Below are 23,649 nucleotides of genomic sequence, written 5' to 3'. Positions count from 1 at the left end.
CATTATAAATTGTTTTGGAGGGAATGGGGTTAATATAAATGGTATAAATGGTGTCCCTATTAGGATAAAGGACTTTGAGAGCCTTCAACATGAAATGCACTATATAGGTAACATAATGAATTGCATGTGGGGTGTTTTGTTTAGGCTGGAAATTAAATAACATATTCCATTTAGATACTTTAGATTTACTTGCATTTTAAATATTTTTTATTTATTTTTTTATAAATACCTTTCCTAGAACTAACTTGAACCCTGGTGTGAAGTGGTGTTCGAGATTTTCTGTGTTTCTGTGTTCGGGGCTCAAATGACCGTCTGTGTGGCCCAGGGAAGAGGCCCTGCTCTGAGTGACACTGCAGTGTTTGAGCTGCATGCCTGGTGGTCTCATGCATGGTGTCTGACGCTACCATGTCACTAATTAGGCTCTTTTCTCCAGGATCAAGACTGCAAGCATCACAGTCATCTCCCTAGGTTTCTCCGTGAAAGGCCTGGATGAAATCCTGGAATCATTAAGCTCCTGGAAACCAAACGAGCACGAGGGGCTTAATTACTCTTTATGTAGGGCATCATCGGTTTCTCTTTCCTCTCACTTTCTTTTTTGTCTCCTTCTCTTCCTCCCATCCTCCGCCTGTTTAATTAAGCACTGTTTATTGGGACGCAGTCAGTTGGTAAATGGCTGGCTTAATTGAAAGTACAAACATGATCATAATGCATTAGCGCAGATCCAGCAGCCAACACAATAACAGGCGCACAACATGCCAGGGGTTTGTGGAGATATGCTGGCACGCACGTTCACTTACAAATTGTGAACATACATCAGTCAATGGAGCAGAGCATGCACATGTGTCTGAATTTGAACAGAACACATAAAGTGGGGTGTCTGGGTCTCCATTTGGTTTAAGTCATTAAAAATAAGACATAATTGCCATCGAGTGACAGATTTGCTAATGAAACTGCGCCTCTGAAAACTAAAACGTCAGCTAATTTGTCATCTAAATCGTGTTTTTTTTTTCTTCTGCCTTTCACTGCTAGAAGAGACATCAATCCACACATCCCTGATCGTAAAGCAACCTGTCTGTGTCCATCTACTGTCTGATGAGCTGCCATATTATATCTGCTGGCTTCTAAATTACAGATAAACCCAATTTAGCCTTTTAAATACATTTTTAGAGGCATTGCTTTGCTGCGGTCATTAGTGTATTTTGTATATTGCACAATGGGCCAAGTGGAACCCATGACCCTGGAGAGCCAGAGACCCAGCAGGAACAAACCTGGAACAACTGCATTCTACATATCCGAGTAATTCAGACCCCCAAACTCTTTCGGAACCAGAGCTGGCCGCTTCGCACTTTCCTGAACAAATTTACTTCCCAACTTAACAGAAACAACAACATATTGAAGGTGTGATCTATAAAAATGACTAAATGACCACAGGCCCAGGGCTGGACACATAATCCTGTAGCCACTCTGAGCAACTGTGTGTCACAGACTTGTTTGTCGAGTCTGCAGGGGAACAACCACAGGGGCTCAGTAGAATTAAGGAGATGTCTTGGTGCTGGATAGTTTACTGGGTTTCATCAAAGCTCCTGATTTCCAATCTTGTAGAGCGCTTGTCAATCCACCTTTGACTCCAGAACATTGTGGATTTGAAGTAACATGCAAACTGTGCAGGGCTTTGACTGTGCACTGGGAATGGCCAGACCGCCTGATCTCCCACAACACAGTGCCCAAGAGAGAACCACTAACACAGCACATTAACCATGTCAAATATATGTAAATAACACTATTTTATATTTGTAAAGTTCTTAATGTTATTCGCCCTGCATAAGGGTGTCTGCCAAGAAATAAATAAAAAAAATAATAATATAATTTCAATGTACCCAATTGCTTTGGCAATACTTTTGTGTAAACATATCATGCCAATAAATTGAATTTGAATTTGAGAGCCTGGGTCTTTCCGCTCTCCTTGCCCCTCGGCTGGGGGGAGTTAACCCCTGCTGGCTGGGCACATGAGCGACACATGCACACATCTCTAATCACTGCTGAACAGGTGCTGTGTGGTTTTCTTTTTTTTTTTAGCTTTATGCGAGAGTGACTTAAACAAGTGAAGTCCTCGAAACCATGCAGACGGGTTAGGTGTACCATTAAAATTTTAAAAAGATGTAAAAATACCACAGGGCATGGCAGGTGTGCTAATGTGAAATGGAACCAAGAGAAAAACATAAGTGAAAATAAATTGCTGTAAAAAGAGCTCTGCAGTAATGTCATCATTTCTTTGCTGCAGCCACCATCTGGGGTGCAAGCTGTGTTGTCCTCCACATCTCTCAGCCCCCGTGCCCCCAGCCTCTCTCTGCCTCAGGGCCGTATTCTTTAGTGTCAGAATTGTATTGCTTGGCGCCTTGGGATTTATATTTCTTTTTACCTGCTGCTGCTGCAGCAATGGTCTACAATATGATGATGTATATTTTTTTAATGTTTTCCCTCAAACCCTTTGTAACCCTTGAAGCATGTCTGACTTACCTCAGAGACAGGATCGGAGCCCCAGCGAGACACGAGGCGGAGCCCCACCCCTGCCTCTACTCAATTTACACAGTAACCCTTGAGAAGCCAGTGTGATATATGTATGTTGCAAACATTTAAGAGGCTTGACAAAAATGTACATCATCCCAATTTACCAGCTCTCTGGGTTCCTAAGGGTAAAGTTCAGTCTGTGGTATTTTATTTTTGCTTATTATATGATGTATGCATCTCAGATGTTGACAGCGTGTCCTTGCTGTTTGAGACCATTCAGGCTGTGGGGCCTGTGACCCATACCATGTGTAAAGCATGTTACACGCCTGCTGTGATGGAGGCGTGTATGTGCATCGTATCTAATACCCCTCTGGGGAAAATAAAACAGACTTAAACAGAATTCTTAGTTTCAACTCACATAACTTTTTTTTTTTTCATTTTTCTTTTTTCTTTTTTTTTACTTCAATGAACTCTAGTAAGCATAAAGACCGCATGACAAATAAATACATTTAAATACATTCTGCGCTATAAAACTTTGTTTCGTTAAGAAGTTTACAACTTTAGTTGTTAAGAAGACATAACTTTAAAGGAATTGTACCTAAAATTCCCTGATATCATAAAACCTCCATCACTGGTTAGGCTACATTTTAACACGTTTGCCCTCACTCCCTCTCCCCCACACACCCACATCCACACCCCCACACACACACACACACCCCCACACACACATCCAGCCACCCCCATCCATACACACACACGCCCACACAGCCCTGGCTGGCCCCAGGTAAAGACAGGGAGGACGGACATGCAAAGGGCCAGCGAGGCAGTCAGTGTGGACTGTCTTCCCTCCCGCTCTCTCCTAGCGGCAGCTATTCCAGATGTGAAGAGTCCAGAACAGCTGGAACAGTACGAACCAAATCAGTTAGCAGCATACAACAACGCAGGTTAAGTCGCCTAACTCCTATTGGGAAACATAAAAAAAATGAAAACAAAAAATGACTCCATTGAAAAAGTCAAAGGAAATGAACAAAAAACAAACAAACAAATGTGGACATTAAGGGGGGACGGGGACGGACAGTAACTAAAATGAGGAATTCACTTGGAATAACAAGCACAGGGGAATAGCTGCTGATTCTGGAGTTTGCAGTTAATACTGTCCTTAAAACAGCAAAGCAAAAAAAACCTAAAAACATGTTTACATTGGTCTCCTTCCAATACCCCCCTGCACGTTAGAACATAAGCATAATGACTTGCATTTTAATAACACAGAAGTATGGAGCCTGAGCGCGGGGGCCGGCCAGGGCTGTCCTGTGCTCATGACCCCCACGCGCACTACACGTCCAGAAGCTTCCATCCTAGCTTTTGTTTTTAACGATGCAGACATGAGAGTGAATTGAAACTCAGTGTGGAATTAATTAATAGGGATTATTCAAGTAGTCTGAGCAGGGTATTCGAATCGGTGCTGTCGCACGGCATGGAGCCCCTTCAGCTTCTCTTCTCTGCGGCGACAACATCCACATCCATCCCCCCCACCCTACTAGCTACAGGCCGACGTCCTTCACTTCTGAGCTGCAGGACGTCCACAATCACCGGCCTCTCCAGACCACCCAGTCCTGTCACCCCACCCTCCCTCAGCCATGCAGCTCAGCACACAGTGATGTTTCTCGTCGCCTGAAGCCCAGCGGGTCCAAAGCCCACCCAACAGTAGCCTCGTAGGAACCGACTGCGTGATCCGAATACTAGAGAAAGGCACCGCATCTTCTTGTTTTCACAACACAGGAGGAAAAAAAGAAGGCGAAATAAAAGTGAGCTCCCCGCCCCTTGAAGTCCTGTTGCCGTCCCAGCGTCCCCTGCCGAGCGGAGACACGGAGGACAGCGCGGGCCCGTCAGCAGAGGGGGCTGTGAACTGTGCGGGGAGGGAAACGTGAGTCTCGCTGCAGGGAGCCCCCCCGCCCAGCCACACAAACACTGGGGCTTTGGAGAAAGATGCACTGCAGTCTGGACCACTGGAGGGGAGCAGAGGGGAGGGATTTGAAATGGGGATGTTCTTGCTTCTTAGGTTTCAAACAGTACTTTTGTATTTTCTTCCTTGTAAGTTTTTTCTTGTTTAATATTGTAACCGAGGAAATAAAATCAAACCTTGTTAATATTTTAAGTTAGTATTTTCAGTTTAGCTTTTGTGTTTTGTACTAATAATCATTTTAATTTATTTAGACAAAACAAAAATAAAATTAAAAGAGAGAGAACAGCAAACTGCTACATTTGGACTTTGCGGTCAGGCCCTTGCCAGACGTCCGACCACAAATGCCGGGGTAGGTAATAAAATAAATAAATAAATAAATAAAATAAGTTAACAAAGTGGGGGGGAATGGGGGCGGTTGTGCAGCCGTCCCCCAAGTCCACTGCGGCTCATTCAGCACCTTGTGTCATCCCAGAAGAATTACAGACCCTTTCCTTTTGGGTCAAGACACGAGCCCCCACAAAAACTCCCACTCGTGTGGCCTCCCTCGGACCCCCAGCCACTGAACTGAGGTTTTAAAAAAATAAGAATTCAAAAAATAATAATAATACGCCGTAACTCGAGGTGTCTGTCTGGCTAAACTGGACAGCCCCCATCTTGTTTTCTCTTTGCGTCCATGGCGGTGGCATCGGGGTGGGGGGGGCAGGTTTAGTTGACCTTGTCCTGGAAGATGTACAGGTTGTTGGTGGCGGCCACGGCGATGATGTTCTCTGTGGGGTGCCAGGCAGTGTGCAGGATCTTCTTGCTGAAGTCCAGGCTGTCCACGCTGATCTCGTCCTTGCGCCGCTTGCCACCCACGCACACCTTGCGCGGCTTCAGGATGGCGCGCGGCTTGCTGTTCTCCCGGGATGCTTCCAAGGTCACGTCGCGCTTTGTGTTGCGGTCGAACATCCGGAAGAAGTTGTTGTACGAGCCTGTCATGATCACGCTGAGGTTCAGCCACGAAAGAGAGAGAGAGAGGGAGAGGGAGAGTGTAACAGATAATAATGATAATAAGAGCAGCAGAACAATCTAGATCAAACATTTTGTGTTGTTCCCCTTTAGCCTTGAAATCCAAGCTACTCAGACACTAATCAGCACAATATCATATATATTTTTGCTTACATCAAAAAGAGAAATCGTCTGTATTAATTAAAACTGGAAGAATACATCTCATCTTTCATCTCAAAGTATTTAATTTGTTTTTAATCGCACTCACAGATGTCGTTCTTAATGCATGTCTGTACCGAAATACCAGTCAATGCTTATGCACCGTCCAAAAATAGAAACAATGATCACCAATATCCAAAACAGAGCTGTGAAATAATATCACACACTCGCATGTGGAAGACGCTGCTGTCAGGACGAAGAGTCACCTTTTTAATTCGATAAACAGCCCCCTCCCCTCGTACTGACCTGTCAGACCCGTTCCAGACACATTCAAACTTGTCGAAGATGCAGTCGTTCTCGTACAGCGAGCACAGTTTGCTCCGCAGGTAGTCGTGCACCTGAGTAGGAGGGAGAGACGGTGAGGACGCAGCGTGAGAAACGTCTACACCATTCTTACAAATATAACCACCCACATCAATGACCAGACATTCATAAGACATTAAAAATTATTATTAAAGCACAATAATTAAGTCACTTCACACTCAATTGTTAGTTTATTTATCCAGTCATTCACTCACTCCCTCATCATCCTGGTTTGTGCAAGGCCTTCCAGGCCAGACACCTGAAACAATGCCTGGCAGGCCAAGCGGAGGGCTGTGTGGCACATTCAGAGAACATGAAACAGGACTGGAAAATAAGTATTTCTGTATCACTTGCTTTCCACACTTGTATTTCTGAGGATGCTGACGCAATGCAGTCTCTCTCTACCGAGCTAGAGGGAACTAAAATGCAAAGAGCGTGAGCTACCACTGCTAGAATAACAGTGCTTTGTTGGAGTTCGACTCCTCTTGTCAATTTGTTGCACGAACAACTCGCCACCGAAAGGCTAAGATGAGAAGCATCCATCACACACGCACCTGTCCATGACCTCTCATAAATAACCTGAAAGCGGGGAGGCAGCCAGTGTCTGACCAGTCTAATGATGACACATTCACTCTGGCTGTGACCCTAGCTGACCTGCCATGTGCTTATGAGATGAGCCTGGCCCAGATGGGAGGGGAAGAGTGGGAGGCGGGAGGGAGAAGGCGGGGGGTGGTGGACACACTGCATCTGCGGCAGATTGAACAGAGGCAGGACCGGAGTGACCTCTGCACTCCGCACCCTGGAAACCGCACTGTGAGCGTGGGACCCTGTACCTGGTAGGTCTCCAGGGGCTTGCTCTCCATGTTGAGGTCCCACACCTTCACCGTGAGGTAGTCCCGGGTCATCAGGTAGCGCCCGTTGTGACTGAACTTCACATCTGAGATGGAGGAGATGATTTCGGAGAAAAACGACCGGTTGCTGGGGTCCTCAGGCTCCTCGAAGACTGGGGGCAAAGAGGAAAGAGAGCGAAGACACCGCCTGTTAGCAGGAGCACCCACCAGGAGTCTCGAGGAGGTGGGGAATGTGCAATTGTTGTTTTGCTCATGGGTCGTTCTAGACAATCAGGACAAACTGCACACCCCACTTCCCCACGTACTTGTTTTCCAATGCAATACACATCTATTAAGTACAATAAATAAATAAAATAATAAACATTTAAATGCAGGAAAAGCATCCAAGTCTGATACTAAATTAACTAACGCCCGTCTCTTGCAAATGAACCACCGCAACCAAAGGGATATTTTATGAGCAATCTCTCTGAGGATCATTGTCATCATCATTGACAAAAAAGTAATATTAAACCACCCTACATCACAATCATACTGTGTAATGTAAAGCATCTCAGCCGGGTTCTCTGGGATGGGAGATGGAATGGCTGCCCTTCCAGACCAGCGCACTTGGCAGCACACTTGGGAAATAAAGTGGAATTCCATCAGGGAGATACAATATAAATAACTATCTAACTCGCTTGCTAAATAAATAAATAATTGAATGAATGGGTGGATGCCTCTCTCCTGCTCCTCCTGTTCTCCGATTGCAGCAGTGTGGGAACGACAGTCTCACGGGGAATAGGGAAATAACTGAAATAATGACAAACAATAATATTGATATAAAAATATGGGGGCAAAATCCCTGCAGCATTTAATATTTGAAATGTCTGGAAAATAAATGCACAGCAGATTAGGGCTCGTTTATCTACTCCTACTGAAATATTTATTTAGTTTCAAAGTGCTGACACAGGTTATCCTGGTTTGGAAATAAGGATTATAATTACATTTACATATTGTCTAATAGCTGAGATTTGCACATTACATTTACATGTTTTTACGTTATTTTACGGTTTTGTAAACAAGCTTTAAAACAAAAAGTCTCACAGTACTGGGCTATTTTTTAAACATTTGTTTATGTGAATCCATTTTATGAGTAGAGTAATTTCCTTCTGGGGGATTCTGTTGTTAGAAATTTTGTTGATGTTGATGTGCAGTTCTGCGGCCAGTCCGCCAAATAAAACGCTGAACACACACATCCCAGAGTCAGGGTAGATAAATCTAACAAAACCAAAAAAGAACTACAGAATATTTATAAGATCCAGCGACCAGTTTATGACGTGGTGTTTTACTGCCTGCATTTATTAAACGGAGCTAAAATGTCAATAGATTCAGTCCATAGCTGTAAAGAAGAAAAGACAGCTGAGGTTTAGGATGCAAAAGCCTACACAGCTGATGTACAATGGCAACACAAACCACACAGAAACATTAGATCTATTGATATACGCTCATCAGTCTAACTGCAGGGAATTGTAATGCAGGCTATATTTTGCAATGCTTTTAAACAATTAAACAGACTTTAGCGGTTTAACTAAAAGCAATAAAACCAGTCTCTCACCCACAAGACAGTCCTCCTCCCCCTCTCCCCAGCCTCCACGAGACAGCGAGGTATTTAAAACCTCAGATTTATTTATGTATTATTATTTTTATTACTAGGTGATTTAAGGAATGCATTTCATTTTTTATGGAGGCTTCCAGACCATTAGGCTCCCCGGGAGTCCTGTTGGGGAGTCTGGGCAGCAAAGCATGAAGTGTCGGAGCATTTGACCCCCAACATCAAGGCACAGTTTTAATGGAGTCCATTACAACACACGGGAAACTGCACTGGCACATGCTGAGCCCCTGGCACCGCATTGCTTCACAAATCTTAGGTAACGCCACAGCACAGTGACGGCCGTATTACTGCTGTTCAAGTACAATGCTCCCAGTGTTCACTATTTTGTTATGACAATGCGAGGGAGTAAATAAGCGCGGCACATCTGCGCTCCAGCAGCGGTCCAGATGTTTTAGTGCTGTAAGTATTGACTGGTTTCTCTTCCCCCCCCTCGTCTGCAAGCCTTCTACTAATGGTTAAATGACCTCAGAAAAATAAAACAAAACAATCAAGAACCAAGAACAATAGGAAATAAATAAATATATATATAGTGATATACACCGATCAGCCATAACACTATGACCACTGACAGGTGAAGTGAATAACACTGATAATCTCGTTATCATGGCACCTGACAGTGGGTGGGAGATATTAGGCAGCAAGTGAACATTTTGTCCTCAAAGTTTATGTGTTAGAAGCAGGAAAAATGGGCAAGCATAAGGATCTGAGCGACTTTGACAAGGGCCACATTGTGATGTCTAGACGACGGGGTCAGAGCATCTCCAAAACTGCAGCTCTTGTGGGGTGTTTTTGGTCTGCAGTGTTCAGTACCTATCAAAAGTGGTCCAAGGAAGGAAAAGCGGTGAACCAGTGACAGGGTCATGGGCGGCCAAGGCTCATTGATGCAGGTGGGGAGCGAAGGCTGGCCCGTGTGGTCCGATCCAACAGACGAGCTACTGTAGCTCAAATTGCTGAAAAAGTGAATGCTGGTTCTGACAGAAAGGTGTCAGAACACACAGGGCATCGCAGTTTGTTGCGTCTGGGGCTGCGTAGCCGCAGACCAGTCAGGGTGCCCATGCTGACCCCTGTCCGCTGTCGAAAGCACCTACAATGGGCACGTGAGCATCAGAGCTGGACCACGGAGCAATGGAAGAAGGCGGCCTGGTCTGATGAATCACGAGTTCAAGGTGTTGACTTGGCCTCCAAATTCCCCAGATCTCAATCCAATCGAGCATCTGTGGGATGTGCTGGACAAACAAGTCCGATCCATGGAGGCCCCACCTCGCAACTTACAGGACTTAAAGGATCTGCTGCTAACGTCTTGGTGCCAGACACCACAGCACACCTTCAGAGGTCTAGTGGAGTCCATGCCTCGACGGGTCAGGGCTGTTCTGGTGGCAAAAGGGGGACCTACACAATATTAGGCAGGTGGTCAAAATGTTATGGTTGATCGGTGTATATATAATTGTTATAGTACTATCATTTTTATTTATGTTTAATGATAATGATGGACGATTATTATTATTCAGACAAGGTTTGTATTTATGTGCATTTATGCATTTGTGTGCATGTGGGTGCGTGTGTGCGTGCATGTGTGTCTACGCGTGTCTCTCAGACCCCAGGACTCACACTTGGAGTGCTTGTCACAGAGCGCCGAAGCCCGCATGTCGCACAGCCGGATGGTGCCCTTGCTGCTGCTGTACACCAAGGTGTTGCACTGGTTGGGGTGGAACTCGGCCGCTGTGATCACCTCCGTCAGCTCCTCCATGTTGGTCGGCTTGATGTCCACAATGTCTGGGAGCAGCCAGGTCAGGAAACACCACCTCGACAGATTGCAGCGGCCACCCACACAAAGCCCAGGCGCTCTCTATGCCACACTATGCACCCCCCTGCAAATATCACTTCACAGCTGCCCGGGAAACTAACTTCTGTGCTCCGGAAATGTGTGGCACTCCCTGCATGTGCTACAGCAAAAAATGCAGGGAGAGAGGGCATTCAATCACCCAACATGCATTCAAACTGCAGCTCTGAATCACACAGCAGTTGGACGCAAACCATCACCTTATGAAAAACGTTTTAAAATGTTTGAATTGCTTTACTTTCCTTTAAATGTAACTAGGTGTGAGGGATTTAAACGCTGTGGAGAACCCAGGGGAGAGACATCACTATAACACACTAACCTCTAACAAGTGCAGTAATAAATACTAAAATATGAAAAAATACTGCAGTGCATGTATGAGACATTCCTATGACAATTAAAGCCATTAATATTCTACAACAAAGAATATGTAGCCTTTACCGGTATACTGGTATATTGCAACAATGTGAAAAAATGCATGGAGAATTTATTCTGAAAATTACTCCTGAAACGGCACTCTTATACCCCTGGATTGATGCCTTTCAACAGTTAATTACACGGAATGCTCAATATCTGCCCGTAGCATTGAAACCCCCAGGCATCCACTGGGCTATTGAAGAACAGCTCAGGCATGATTTACAGAAACCTGCAAAGTGGAAATCAATGGCGGTCAATGCCTACGTGTATGTGGTTAAAAGGCCCCCTCAGTCACACCAAAGACGCTTCTTGAGGCAAAAAGAGCTGCGGAAGCACAGATTGCCTAGTGCACAATGCAATACTCAACAGTACAGGAATGCGCAGCCATTGCTTTCTGATCTAATACCCTGTTGCGAGTGCAATCAGAGCCCAAACCCCCGCCCAGATTCGATCCGCCATCTCAGGCACACCTCCGAGCGATGCGCTCCACACAGCCCCCCAAGCAGAGAGACAAACCCACTATACCGAAAGACCAAACCCGCTGCCTCTTTATACAACAGACTTCTAATCATCAATCAGTCAAACAGAGCAAGCTGTCTGAGCCCTGCCACGGAACGGATTAGACAGGTCAGTGTTCGGTTTCCCCTGCGACTGAACTGCTGACTCAGACTGCGCCAAATTTACTTGATTATAATGCTTTACTCTTCCCCCCCTCCACACTATTCCACCCAGATGGAGATCCATTGAAAACAAGCCGTTCTTTTCATTAGCAGTAACAGTAAGCTCTCCTCTCTCAGTGAATGATCATTTGCACTGTGAAAACACTGGACAGTACTGTACACAGGTGGCCTAAATTAATTAAGAACACAACCAAACAAAATAGATAATTGTTTTTTGTAGCCGATACCACAGGACAGCTCTGACACAAAGGGCCGTGCAGGTCATGGGGCCTGCAAGCAACAGCAGGTCAGGCTGTTGTTGTCTCGGCTCTGGGTTCCCTATAGAATTGACACCACTCACAGGAATGTTTGACAGGAATGCTCCAAAGCTGGGCTTATTGTTACTGTCACTCACCGTCCCTGTCGGCGTGCGCCAACAAAACCAAACAAACAAAACATTAAAAAAAATTGCAACAGGTCTTTGTCTCTGTTCTGCGTTCATAATAACTCTGACTGACTCAATCGGCTGTGGTTACCAAGCTTTTATAGTAAAACCATCCTTGAACCGATTCAGTCCTCTCACTCCTATAATCCTACACAAGGGAACGATGGGCTTTCAAGGTGCGGAAGCTGGGTTCTCCTGGTTGCTTTGCAGAGGTTTGCCAGAGTACCCTGCCCTTTGCCCCCGCCCCCTGCCCCATCCCTGGCAGTACGAGCACAGCTCAGAGGCGGTAAAGGATACTGAAGCTGCGATTGGTGATCTCCAGGTTCCATAGGTTTATTCTCAGGTCATCGGCGGACATGTAGGTCTCGTAGTCGGAGTTGACGGAGATGGAGTTGATGTGGTAGGTGTGGGCGTTGGAGAACACCCGTCTGGGCATGGCCTCCACCATGAGGTCCATGGGCTGAAGCACGGGCACCTGGTAGCGATAGAGAGAAAGAGCGAGAGAGACGAGAGTGACGGTCACCAACAAGCATCCAGAAAAACAGCAATTTTTTCACATCAAATCATGAGGGTGACAGAGTTCTTTTGTGCAAGCCTCTGAGTGCTGGAAGAAGGATGGGCAGTTGTTCCCTCCTCTCCGGGGGCTAAACAGAGCACGGAACAATGCAAACCTCTGCGTATTTCCACATGCCCCCCCCCCTCAAAAGCGCGAGCCGCCTTCTTTGCATTTGGGAGATAATTGCAGACGGTTTATTGTTAAAATGTTCCTCTCGATTAGGGATGAGACGACATCGCTACAAAACCTGCAGGACTCCCCGCTGCCCGATATGATTAGTTCATTATCACTTAACACATGGGACATTGACTGGCAAGATCATGGCACGTATAAATTAGGTTTTTAAGATTGGGGAGGGTGGGGGACAAGAAAATAAATAAAGAGGTAAGGATCCAAAACGTCTAATTGGTTTTTGTAATGCCCGATGAAAGGCAGCGAGAGGGGCTCCTTAGATGGCAGAGCTATCAGTGTGCTGCGCCGTGCCCGAGACACTGCGCTCTCACTCTGGCTTTGTTTTATTTCACTCGTCTGGAATGAGGGGCTTAGAACTACCAATGAGCCAGCCCTCAGTGCGAGTGCACAGCAGCCTGATGCGCAGAAATGCTTCAGCCCAGAACCATGCTTGCCATTGAATGTATTATTATGATTATTATGATTATTATTATGCTAAGAAGTATAAGAAGCCCTACTAATGTAAAGTGGATTATAGGGGGCTTTTGAATATGATTCTCTCTCTCTCTCCCTCTATGTTGTTTCTTAGTAATAGAAATCCTGGGCTTAGGTTCAGATATACTGTCACTTGCACAAAGAGATGCAGAAACATCTTTCCCACAGACAAGACAGCCATCGCTCAGCTTAGATCAAAATGCCAGATGCTTTATTTTTGTATTGTTGCCGGTGGTCCATTTTCACTTGCAGTGTCTTTGCTGAAGTGGGTTTGTGCTTCAGTCAGACGCTGCTACACCCAGAAGCTGTGTGCATTGGATTTTAGGAGGGTCTCCTCTGTCTGGGAAGTGTTGAAATGCTCACTGATGGCCCTGCGGTGTGGAGGGTGACAGCTGTTAATGCACCGGCCATGTCAGGTCAATAGATCTATCAGTTTCCATTGATTAGAGATGTAAGCCTCCTTCTCAATGGACACAGTGTCCATTAAAGCAGTAATCAAAGGGATCCAGCTCATCAAAGTTTGACCCTTGCACACAACCCAGGGAGCATGACTGTTTAAAAAAAAAAAACCTGCGCTGTCTCCCCAGGCAATGTAAACGGCCAAGACGTATGCCTGTCTGTGTCTGGTCCTCCAGCAACACTGTTGCGCTTCATCACGTGAAGGACAATGTCAGAAAGAACCACCCCAAGCATTTTTGAGCAGCGGGGGAAACCTGTCTTTCACATTCCTCTACAGCCCCCCATGCCCTCTCTCATTCATCAGTCTGGGATTTGACCATGCATCTTGCTGTCCCCACCCCCCTTTAGCTTCTCCTTCCCCCCACCACCTGACGCCCCTCCGTCACAAAATAATGAATTTGCCCAGGCTAACTATAACAACCAGATAGATGGTTAACAGGCGTGCAAAATAGGCAGATGCCTCCCTGCCAGCATCGCAAGCCCAGACAATCTCTCCCTCTCAGCCTGGCTGAGGGGATAAATGCCCCTCGTGTTTCCTTGCACACATTTATTTCACGCTCCAAATAGGATTTCGGGCATTGCTCGTCTACACGCGCGCTGCTTCTTGAGCTATAATTCTGAGGCTCTTAACAATCTTACAGTGTGTGGAATACTGGGGGGGTGTTCAGAGTGGAGAGCCATGGCTATTAAAGCAATGACTGCAGAAAAAGAAAACAAAAAAGGCCTTATGCTGTAATAAATTCACTGCAGCACATCAACAAGAGGTAAAGGGAAAAATACATAAAAATAAATAAATACATAAATACACTCGCTAATGGCGTTCATGGCCGTCACCTCGGTGCACAGTTCTATCATCCCCCCCGGTTGGGTGACAGTCATTAGCTTGCTGTCTTGACCAGGAAAGTGGACCATCTGTCAGCGCTACTGCTGCACAGGGTAAATGTGATTATTATATATGAATTTAATAGGACAGTGAATCTGCCTTGCCACCTTAACAAGATCACGCTCCGTGGGGCTGAGAGACAGTAGCCCGATGTAGACAAACGCAGGCTGCGCCTAATGTCGCAGCGGCTCATATTTCACTGTCTTCCTGGGGACTGGCTGCTCCTGGGAGGGCCAGGCAGGCTTCCCAATAGATCCTGTAGAGTATGGGTTAGATTACAAGTCGGGAAGTTTCAACCCCTTTACTCCAAAAATCATGTATGCAATGCCCGTGGAATAAACCTACAACCTCCATCCTCCAGGTCAAACCCCTTCCAGGCAGGTGAAGGTGTATTGAAATGTATACACAGACCAGGCAAGCGTAGACATAGGTTTGACATCGGTCTGAGACAGGCTGTCTCACCGCCCGGCGATCGACACGTGTCCCTTCCGAGACAATAAAACTGGCCTCAATACCTCGCCCGTCACAAGAGGCCAAGACCAAAACACAAGCTACCAGCTGCACCTATAAACTGTCACAGCTAAGTTTGCCTTAGTCAGGGTGGAGCTGTGTGCCTCCCTGGTCCTGGGCTTGCATTGAAATGAGAACACAAAGCTGGAAACTGATGCTTCTCTCACAGCTGGATTTCTGCTTCCTTCAATATCCAGCTGCCTGTCTGCTGCCCTCTCCTCTGCACCACATGTGTTTGTGTTTGTTGTTTGTTTGTTTACAGTTGGTTGTTACATCTAAAGGGGCTCCCTGGACACTTATGCATAAGGATGCAAACCAAGAACCTTCTCCTTGCCAGCTCTGGCCCAGCCTATTGAAAGAGAGGCTCTGTGTGTAGTTGTGTTCCTGCCTACATATCTTAAACCAGTTCAGTTTTATGTAGATTGTGTAGTCTGTGTCGATCAGGCCTGCGTTTGTGTATGTGTGTATGTGTGTGTGTGTGTGAGTATACATATTATAGTATACATATACATATATATATTCAGTTGTGTGTGCCTAGTCAGATGAAAAGCGGTCCTCCTCCGGCCCTGCAGAGACAGCCAGCCAGTGCTGCTTTGATGTCGGGACCTGGATCTTATCCTCAAACCACTGCAAAAGGCAACCGTGTGACCTTCACAATTGCGCGGGAGCCCAAGGTCACCTCTGCCGAAGACGCGACTAAACGTTTAACAGACGGTTCTGAACACTGAAGTGCTGTCGGGAAGGAGACGAGCAACGCCATCCATCCCTTCCAGCCCCGCAGAACTGGAGGAAATGGGGAGGGAGGGAGGGAGGCCCAGAACCATCAAACGCTGCAGTCAGCCTGCTCGCTTATTCTTTGTGTGTGTGAACAGAATCTAAAATACACACTGCAGCAACAACCGTACCCAACTATAGTTTTTAAATCCTGCTGTCGGCTGAATTCAGTGTTCAGGGGGATTTTAAAGGGGCTCTGATGCTACAATCCTGGAGTTTGAAGGACACTTAAGGACAGGGCGAGGTCTGTCTGTCAGGGTCCCACTAGACCCCCGCAAGACCAGCTTGCTCTCTCAGCTCTGACAAATAACAGATGGGCTTCCTGTGGCTGCGAGTGCCCGTATGGGGCTGGTGTCCTGCGTCCTGGGGCAATGCACTTAAACATAAGGTTGAGTTAAGGGCAGGTGGGTTGTAGGTTTTAAACAACAGGACCCTTACCTGTCCTATTGGTTTATCCTACAGGGTCTTTTGTACCTTTGACATGGGTTTATAGTGGTTGCTTATGGGTTCAGCACACCTCCACTATGCTTTACTACACTGGCCCACCATAGCACACCAAGATTTACTGATGGACCAGTGCAGTAGAGCACAGTGGAGGCGTGCTGGAGTCACAGGACACCACTGCAAGACTAGAGACCACCCACAGGAACACCATGTTGAACGTACAACCTATGGTAACTTTACTGTTGGTAATTTACACTGGGCTTCAGTGACACACAGGCCTCTTACCCGTAGTGTCGTGATGGTAGACGGGTCGCGAATTCTGCCATCTTCATCCTTCAGGTTGTAGCCCTCTGGTCTTTTGTCTCTTTCGCTTATCTTCCAGAGCTTCACGGTTTTATCTGGAGTGACAACCAGAAACACAGCATGTAATAGTCAGTCGGGTGTGGCATGAGGCCAAGGTGGGTTACGGTTAGGAGTGACTGTTAGCCTAGCTGAAGCCCAAAGTCCTGTTCTTTTTTTTTTGTTTTGTTTTTGCAACAAAGCGTCTAATAAAGCCAACCTTCACGAAAGCTAGGCACCGTCCAGAATGGCCGACTGCACCCACTCTGTCCCTCCAATCTCCTTCAGAACCTGTGTGAAGATCTAGTGCAAGGAATTTAAAACACCCCGTGTTGTCCCTCCTGCACTCACTGACTCAACTCAACTGACTGTTGTTTACATCATTAAAAAAAACATTTCTACATATTTCACGTTTCCAAAAGCAAAAAGTCCCCATGTTATTTTAGGAGCTGGAATTCAACTAAACAGGCTACTGACCCAGCTAAGGGCTTGATGAAACAAAAAGGACTGAGACGTGAACAACGGGATGCGCTGAGTTTCCGAGGCCAGGGTGTGGGGAACGCTGTGCTCAGGGCTGTTGAAATGCTGTCTCGTTATGTAAATCAGATATCTAGGTGGAGGGAGAGTAGCGCACATAGCCCCAGTGCTGAAACACCTAGCCATGCCCCTTCCTGCCAGCCACCCGCCCCACCCCATGTACCATTGGTGGAGAGTAGGAAGTAGGCAGCGTTCTGCTGTGGGAGCCATCGGATCTTGTTGATCTTCTCCTCTATCTCCAGGCTCTTCAGGTAGTCAAACTCCGGCTCGTGGCTCTGAAAGGTGCTGTAAACATTGTACTCCCCTCTCCGGTGTGGCTGGTTCTTACTCTGCAAAAGACATGGAGTCGAGAAATCAGATGATACATATATATTTTTATACATCAAAAAAAAGAAGAAAATAAGCCCAGCACAGAACAAAACCAAATGCCACCTGGAATGCAACGGGTATATGAACATCAAAACGTGAACATGCATATCATAGTAAATCTCAAACTACAACTATAAACGGGGGGGAGGGGATAAAAAAACGTCAGATTAAAAAGAAACATCTTAAAGGCAGCAGTGTGACAAACGCCTCATTACACAGGTTCAACTGTCTCCCTCTTTTCTGGAGTGCAGAGAGAGTCAGGTGGTCTAGTTAATGACTCTCTAACGAGTTCCCTTAAAGACAAGGATGGGGCACAGCTAGGGAGGTCTGTGAATCAATGGGGGGGGTAAATGCATTAGTGTTAAAGGCTTTTAGTCCTGATGGGGTGCCCGACTGAGTTGTAAAGATGAGGGAGTGTGGGCCTGTCAGTCAGCTCCAGGGAGGGGGGTAGCAGCCAGCTAAAGAAGCTGCTTTAAAGCAGACAGAAATAAAAATGAAAATAAAGCAGGTGGAAGACATCTGTATTTTTTAATCTCTCTACTGAGCCAGATCACAGCCTGCAGGGCCCCAAGGACCATAGTGTTCACCAGACTTTTTAAGCAGGCGCATTTAAAATGCCAATGAAAGCTCCACAGAATGACTACGGAGTCACTGCAGTCAAAATCCTCCCCTTCCTCTGCCAGCTCTGGGGCCCTGGGCTGGCTATGTGGCGTGGTGCATTGGTAATGGACGGTCACATCTCACCTCCTGTTCTCTCTGGAACACAACCACTCTCCCTCCTTTGTCCCCCGTCGCTAAGAGCTCCCCCGTGTGGTTGAACTCAACGGTGGAGATGATGTCAGCTGGAAGGGAAAAACAGGGGAAGTCAGTCAGGGGACAGAGAGAGAGAGACAGAGATGATATGGTGGCATCACTGCATATATATGCAGCTTTTAATAAGATGTTATTAAAGTGACTTTTAAATGAGGGCACTTTGAAATGATCATGACAGGGGAACATTCAGGAGGTTTCTTCTCAAAGTACAAAGTGCACATCTGCTTCAGGAAGGGGGGCTCTATTGGAGTAATTATGCGTGCCTTTTGCATTTCAGAGAACACTTAATAGCTGGGAGAGGAGCGCGTGCCGCAGTCTCTCTCTCAATAACCTGCAGCTTCGATCGACTGCAGCACACTTCCTCATCGGTGGGATCAACATCACTGTCGCCATTTCCATTGATATGCAAATTCCTTTTTCCCCCAATTTTTTTTTTCCCTTGACTCTAATTTCAGCAATTTAAATTGGATAGCGAGTGTAATTGCAGATCATTGTCATCCCAGAGAGGAAGGGAGATTGAAGTGGTAACGCCCTGCCCTGCACTCTGAGAAACACCATTTCACAGGTCTGTAACAGACGGCCAGGCCTCAGTGAGAGCCCCACCTGAGAATATATATTAACATATGCATGTACATATTTTAAATGGCAAACACATGACTCTTTTTTGCATGTCTTTCACAATTACAACAGTAATAATATGTATTCTAAGGATATGCACTCAACATCTTGTGCTACATATCAAAATCCCCACTGAGCATAAAAACCACAACAGGAATGGGATGCAGGTTACAAATCAGCACAGGGGGCGAGGAGCTTGTTGCCACAGGATGCTCTTTGTAGGATTGCGGTCTATCGTTGTTGCACTGGGTATGTATTTCCAAAATGTCACCGCTTCACACTGAACAAAAACAAATAAAGAGCACTCTGTACATCGCTCACAAAGCCTTTTTATATCCCCCTGAAAACATAGCTGTCAGAATCCACTGCCTGCTGGAGACTTTTATTAAAAACCAGCAGGATGCTGCACAGCACTAGTAACCCAGATCTCTCACAAACAGGTTAAATGGGTCTTAATCAGTGTGAAACAGATAAATGTTTCTGTGCTGCCCGTCTCTAATCCCACTGAACCAGGCAGTAAAACTAGGGCACAGTCAGATGTTTAATTAATGTTACCCTTCGGTAACAAACATCGTCACGTACCTGCAGCTCTACAGAGACCTCGGCATTGGTCAGTGCACCACAAGGGCCCTGTCACTGGATGGCTTTGTCTCTCTGGGAAAGCAGGCTAGGGCATCTGGACACAAGAGCGTTCTTTAGATTTCTGTTTTTTGTTTTGTTTTGTTTTTTGTGCCATAGTGCACCAACCCCCACAAACCTCCTCGGATGAACCCTAGGGTTTCCTCATGTGTGGATCTTGGAGAAAGGGACTAATACAAACTTACACAGCTGATTAGTATTTATACAGACCCCCACACATTACAGAGGAGAGAAGTCAATGTGAAAAGAAAAATCGTAAATATCCTTATAATTACAATATAAATCCTGCTGTTTTTTTCTTTCTAACAAATCTACTCAAAGCAGGCAGATCGAAATACATGCACTCCCAACCTGAGAACATTTACAACTCACTCTCGTCTACCCCCCACCCCCCAAAATAATATAATCTGCATTTATGGTTGACAAGTCCTGTGTATCATGAACAGCACTGATGTCCTAGTATCTGCAGGACAAGGTTAACTCGGGCAATCCCCGCCTCTCAGAGCTCACAGGAGTGGTGAGGAGACTGTACTCACACCACTGCCACCTCAAGGATATCCACCTTACATAACACAACAACATGAGATTCCTTTTACTAGAGCACCCGGATCAACAAAGAAAAACACACACAGCTCGCCGCCCGAACACATCCCCAGCTCACAGAAAAGATACACAAGGCAGACCCAGCAACAGGAATCAGCAGGGAGGGGATTGGGGGTGGGTTGGGAATGCTGGACCACCTCGACAGGTGCTATCACAGACACATCACTAAAGACATGCGTATTCCCCCAATACAAGAATTCACACACACTCCTGCCAGCCCCGGTCAATGTCCCTCAGAGCTGCTCAGCTGAGGAGATTACCCCAGCTAATGACTCAATTTCTGGATTTCGTGGATCCCCGTACCTACCTCTCAAACATTTCGCTTTGTCTTCCTCAAAGAGATGCATCTGCTTCTGCCGTTTCAGAAGAGGCTATTGCCATTTAACCTGGTCTGCTGTTGTTGTCGTTGCTGATTCTTCCCAAGACAGCAACAAACAAGCACATTCTGACCACGGATGATCTTTGCAGATGTCTGTCTGTATGTTGCTCTCTCTATTTAACCTGCTTTACATCTTTCCCAGGCAGACGGTCCCCTCACGCCCATGCCATTAAGCTGTATGCAGACATCAAAGCAATTCTATTCTAATTTCCCCCAAAATGCTGAGAAGCTCAGAAGACTGAGTTTTCTTCTTTTCTGTATTATAAATCACCAAAAGCAAAAACAAACTGAAAGGATCCTTAAATAATTCCCTTTCCCCCCCCCCGGAGTAGCGCTACAGCAAAGATGGGAGGAGGAGGAGAGCTCAGTTGTTGTTGTTTTCCCCAACACCCCTCTCTGAGCTTAAGGCTGGCAGTGTGCAGAATTTTAAGAAAAGGGTTTCCATGGCGACCCTTCCTTCTTTGTGAGGCGCAGTGTGCAGCTCCTGCTAAGATTTTGTTCATACAGTTTGTACAGGAAGCGTACCACATGTACCCAGGCCTTTTCAAAGGCGAGAGTTATCACTGCTGGCAGTTATTTAGTAGCTAGTTAAAATAACACCACGAGCTGCCAGGCATTATATCACAGGACAGTTACAATACTAATCCTTCCGGTGAATTACAGTGTGCATAGAAACAGCAGTTTATTAGCAGTGTTGCTCATTTTATTTTCCATGACATAACCACCTCACTTCTGTATGCACTTTGATTTAATAAGACAGGCACCTCCCTCACACACACAAAGCTCCTATGGCTACTGTACTGTAGGTCTTGACTGATTCCATCCACTTCCCACTGTGGAAAAGCTGAGCTACAGGACATTACATTTTTACCCCAGCTGTGTCTTTGCCATCCTCTCCCGCTATTCAGGACAGAATGGCAAAAACACAGCTGGGGTAAAAAAGAAAGGATCACACGAACACACACAAATGAAGGGGTATGCAAACTTTTCACCTCTGTCGTAAAGACACAGATACGATAAACTGTTTGTTTTGGAGGAAATGACAGAAGATTTTATTTCTTTTGTAATGAAAAAGCTGAGTACACACAGGCGCAGTTTGGTTTGGTGCAAAGCTAACAATGGCACTGCTTGGCAAACACTCCACCCCTCTGATGAAAGGGGCTTTTGTATCAGTTTTCATGGCAGTCTTCTCAGCCTGTCATAAGACATTTTCTATCAGTTTGTGAACAATGTGTTCTGTTACAGCGCCTTTCTATTAGAGTTTATGGTGGGGGGGTTCTGGGGTCGTCTCTCTGTTATACAGTAATGTGATCCAATACAATGGCCCCTGGAATGGGTCAAGTTTAATAATCTCGTGCTGGAGACTGAAAACGATCCACAAGGGGGGAAATGTATATCCATGTGTTCGTGGGCCAGACAGAAAGCATCACCCACCACGAAGAGACCAGGCGATGAACTCAACACTAGGAAGAACGACTGAGCCATGCATTTTATTATTATTTTTATTCATTATTTAGACTAAATTTTCAAATGATTTTCAAAGCAAGAAACAGGCTGATTTAATTAGGCCCCAAGAGTATCCGTTTACTACTTCAGGCTCTTCTTACCATTAGCTTTAGTATAATTAGAAAGTTCATCAGCTGGGAAAAAGAAAAAAAAAAAAAAAAACAGGCTCTGTATTTCTTGTTTTTTCTGAAAAGGTTTGGTAAGCCCCTGGAAATCAGGGAGGGTGACCTAATGAAAACAACCCTGGTTGTGTTTTTAAAGGGATGCCAGAAAACACATACATTGTGTCTCTAAAGCCCAAGACCTCCTCTGATGAAGCAGGAAAAAAAATGCATTTGTGTGTGATTCATTACCGAGAAGCTGGGAAACAATACAGCGCCTCTACAGCCAGATCAATCTGCGACCTCTGTCCCAATCAATCACTAATAAACACCTTGCGCTGCAGTGCACAGGGCTGCAGAACTGACCCGAGACACCTGTTCACACACCATTTCACCTGTCGGGACAATTAATCTGGAGTCGTATAATAAACACGCACACACACGCACACAACAAAAGATTCAAAGGATGATCAATGACAAATCTAAAGGTACTATAATGGGCTCGTGCTGGTAGATGGTATGTTATTGAGGTATATTTTTGTATTTTTCCCCATCACTGCTCCAATTCATCACCTAGATCTGATGCATTCTTCTCAGACCTATTTTTAATCGCCAATCATGCAGCATGTCTGCAGAGGTAACAGCCTTGTACAAGAGCCTCCTTCTGAAAAGATTTGTACTTTCTATGATCATGACTATACCTGGGAGATGCTGCCTAAGACACTTTGTAGGAATCATTAAAAAATAATTACTCTAAAGTGAATGGTAAATGGCGTTGGAGTGAAAGTGTTATTTTAAGATGAATTCCAACTTCAATTATTAACACGTCAAGCTGCTCTAGCTTCTTAAATTGCTCTTTAATTAATGGATCTTTATTGTAATGGGTCAGATTTCATTGCTCTGTTCTCGTTTCACTCCACAAAAAGGGGAAAAATACACACACAAACCAGAACATTGAGACTCATCCTTCTTGAGGGGAAATTAGATCATTTGTATGTGGAAGAGACCACCCCCCTACAGAAAACTGCCTGAAAACAAGCACTTGAATCATTAGGTGTCATGCTTGTAATAAAGTCAACATCGCATTCATCAGCATTATTAGCAGAACCCAGGAACAACACATTATCTCAGGCAGAGAGAAATTACTGCTCTGGCAACACAGTCAATTACCAGCTGTTTGGTGGCATCCCAAATTATTAGACTTCACTGCAGATCCCAATCAGGTTAGCAAGAAACGTGTGGCAGATACTCTACAAAACAGCCCCTGGACAACATCTGTGTAGCAGCTGGCTGGGGAGGGACATCATGATTTTCAGTGCAGAAAGTTTAATAAATATCACGTAATTTCAATTTTTTTACATACAATTACCCATTTATACAGCTGGGTTTTTACTGGAGCGATCTAGGTACAGTTCCTTGTTCAAGGGTACAGCGGCAGTGTCCCCCACCTGGGACCTCCCTTTGGGAGTCCAGAGCCCTGAACACACTCCACACTGCCGCCTTTCATGATATGCATCCATATACACCTACGATTCAGAAGCATTGCCATTGGTGGAGGGTATTCACATTACTATGGATGGACAATCTTTGAGTATGAAAACTCCAAGACAGAC

The 23,649-nt window shown here is 45.6% G+C and overlaps 1 protein-coding gene across 3 annotated transcripts in view; it reads right to left on the bottom strand.

The window, feature by feature from the left end:
- Positions 1–2,908: 2,908 nt before the first annotated feature.
- LOC136763215 (serine/threonine-protein phosphatase 2A 55 kDa regulatory subunit B beta isoform) overlaps positions 2,909–23,649 on the bottom strand; it is a 79,362-nt gene continuing 58,621 nt past the window's right edge. For 2 of the 3 annotated variants that reach the window (XM_066717044.1, XM_066717045.1), the window contains exons 2-9: positions 18,122–18,219; positions 17,172–17,337; positions 16,418–16,530; positions 12,138–12,315; positions 10,091–10,255; positions 6,814–6,983; positions 5,924–6,015; positions 2,909–5,456 (exon numbers count right to left, since the gene is read on the bottom strand). In XM_066717044.1, coding sequence (XP_066573141.1) covers positions 5,177–5,456; positions 5,924–6,015; positions 6,814–6,983; positions 10,091–10,255; positions 12,138–12,315; positions 16,418–16,530; positions 17,172–17,337; positions 18,122–18,219 — 1,262 coding nt within the window. In that variant the 3' untranslated portion in view covers positions 2,909–5,176. Of the gene's footprint in view, positions 5,457–5,923; positions 6,016–6,813; positions 6,984–10,090; positions 10,256–12,137; positions 12,316–16,417; positions 16,531–17,171; positions 17,338–18,121; positions 18,220–20,357; positions 20,805–23,649 lie in introns of those variants that run through there. The other variant, XM_066717046.1, reaches the window with a different exon arrangement.

This window comes from Amia ocellicauda, chromosome 11 (assembly GCF_036373705.1).
Source record: "Amia ocellicauda isolate fAmiCal2 chromosome 11, fAmiCal2.hap1, whole genome shotgun sequence".
Lineage (NCBI taxonomy): Eukaryota > Metazoa > Chordata > Actinopteri > Amiiformes > Amiidae > Amia > Amia ocellicauda.
The sequence above is the reverse complement of the archived record's forward strand: the minus strand, read 5'-3'. Positions and strand labels throughout refer to the sequence as shown.